The 2,227-nt window shown below is 43.9% G+C and overlaps 1 protein-coding gene across 7 annotated transcripts in view; it reads right to left on the bottom strand.

The window, feature by feature from the left end:
- Positions 1-1,233: 1,233 nt before the first annotated feature.
- LOC147024432 (receptor-type tyrosine-protein phosphatase delta-like) overlaps positions 1,234-2,227 on the bottom strand; it is an 881,646-nt gene continuing 880,652 nt past the window's right edge. For all 7 annotated transcript variants that reach the window (XM_085884376.1, XM_085884379.1, XM_085884375.1 and 4 more), the window contains one exon: positions 1,234-2,227. This exon is cut by the window's right edge and continues 20 nt beyond it. In XM_085884376.1, coding sequence (XP_085740502.1) covers positions 2,179-2,227 — 49 coding nt within the window. In that variant the 3' untranslated portion in view covers positions 1,234-2,178.

Here is a 2,227-nt window from a genome sequence, read left to right on the forward strand (position 1 = left end):
CGTTTCCGTCGATTTTGAGAACGCCTTGTCCGATTACATCCATTTTTGCAGGGTGTGTTGTGGTTGAGTAGAGGAAGGTTCCTTTCGAAAATGGGCGCGCTGCGATTTTCATTGTGGCCTCCATGGCAGCCATCTTGAAATTGGTTTCCATCGATTTCGAGGAGAACGCCTTGTCCGATTAAATCCATTTTTTCAGAATAAGTTGGGGTTGAGTAGAGGAAGGTTACTTTCGAAAATTGGCGCGCTGCGATTTTTAGTGTGGCCGCCACGGCAGTCGTCTTGAAATTGGTTTTCGTCAATTTTGAGAACGGCTTGGCTTGTCCGATTGTCCGACATGCATACAACATTTAGGTCCTCAGACAGTTATTTAGGTCCGTGACGTTTTGTGCACGTATGGAGGCAGGGTGTGTGTTGGAGTTGAGTGGAGGAAGGTTCCTTTCGAAAATGGGCGCGCTGCGATTTTCACTCGCCGCCACGGTAGCCATCTTGAAGTCTGATTGATTTTCGATATGACGTCCAACGTGCTCTAACTGACTGCATCATCGTGATATCACTGCTTCCTTTTACAATGCATGGGCTGAGGGGTTACGCCCGCTTTGCGGAGCTATTTTCTTATCCTGTATTGAATTTTAACTTCGTCCATTCAAGTATTATTATTATTCCAAATACTTTTAATTGAAGTTGTCATGTACTGCTGGTAATGTAAACATGCATATCAATAAGAATGATGACTTGGTGGTGTAATGGTTGGAGTGTCTGCTCTGAGTGTGGTCGATTTGTGGTTCAAACCCAGGCCAAGTCATACCAAAGACTTAAAAAAATGGTATGTGCTGCTTCCTTGCTTGACACGGCATTTAAAAGGATAAGAGCACGGACAACCCCCATAGATTGGCATCCATCGGGAGGAGGAAATTCCTGCTTTGGAAATACCTTGCTGAGTGCGGTGAGAAAGGCAGCATCATTGTTGTGACATCGCTGGTACCCAGAGTGCCCTGGGAAGTGACTGCATTTCCTCCAAGCTCAGTGGGTGTGTTTGTCTCATCTGACAGTCCTATGTTGTGTCTCGTGTATTTGTCTGCATGCACATATGTGTAAGATGTATGTTTGGCAGCTCCACTGTGAGCCTTAGATCATGTAAACCCCTACCCCCACCTAATAAAATCCATCTGCTTATATGGTGTAGTCAGGAATCAAATAAAAGTTATTTGCAAACAACAGAAAAGAAGCTGGAACTATTAGGATATCACCTGCACTTTATTGATAGCACCTGGGCTAATCTATAACGACAGAGGTGACAAACACAGAAGAAATAAAAACCAACATCATTGAGGTCAAAGTTACCATCAACAGTTCAGAAATTAATACAGAACATAACACCTGATGCCAATGCTGACAAATGGCAAGGAGAGGAACTCAATTTTATAAACACCGACAAAGAAGAGGTGGGTGGGGGAGATTGAGAGGAGAGGGTAAATGGTGGAGAGACCGAGGTTGGCATTGTTGGTAGGCTAACATTGCTCTTCTGTTTGCACCAACAATCCAGCAAAAATGTTTCTGCTGAAAGTATAACAAGTCCCTGCAAATGCATTGTGTTGGATTACTGCAACACTAATTGGTCAGATACTGCAAGGGGATATAATATCTTGATTTGTGAAAAAGCCTTCGGTCATTTCCCCAACATCTCTGATCCTGCTTGTGGGACTTCCACATTGTTGCCTGCACACTCTCCATGACCTACAGCACACCATATTTTAACATTTGGCCACAAATTTAAATAATCATAAAAACGATTTTATGGTACATATTAAATACATAAGTTTCATTGAACAAATGCCCATGGTAAAAGTAAGTGAATGGTAGTAATGACCTGGCTGTTTTCTGATGGTCTGCCATTATGGAAACAGATGCTGGTATGTTGATATTCAAATAGTCTCCTTAATTGATAGTTGAATGAGGTCGACACGAAGCCGACTCTAGTCCCATGTGAGAAATCAGGGTAAGCTCCAACACAGCATGTGGTACGTGGCTTAGGTACGAGCAGAAAATCGCCCACTTGCACGCTCAGAGACGTCCCAGCCGGACTTCATACACACAAAAGGTCTGAACTGCAAGGCTGTACCAACAGATTCCGATGTATGACAAGATCGATAGAGACTGTCCGACAGGTTGGCTGGTCCATCATACAGCATAGTGGTCAAAGCTGCCCAAGTACTCGAGTGCTGCCCGG

This window comes from Eptatretus burgeri, chromosome 6 (genome assembly GCF_056783735.1).
Source record: "Eptatretus burgeri isolate ZD-2024b chromosome 6, Ebu_testis_v1, whole genome shotgun sequence".
NCBI classification, from domain to species: domain Eukaryota; kingdom Metazoa; phylum Chordata; class Myxini; order Myxiniformes; family Myxinidae; genus Eptatretus; species Eptatretus burgeri.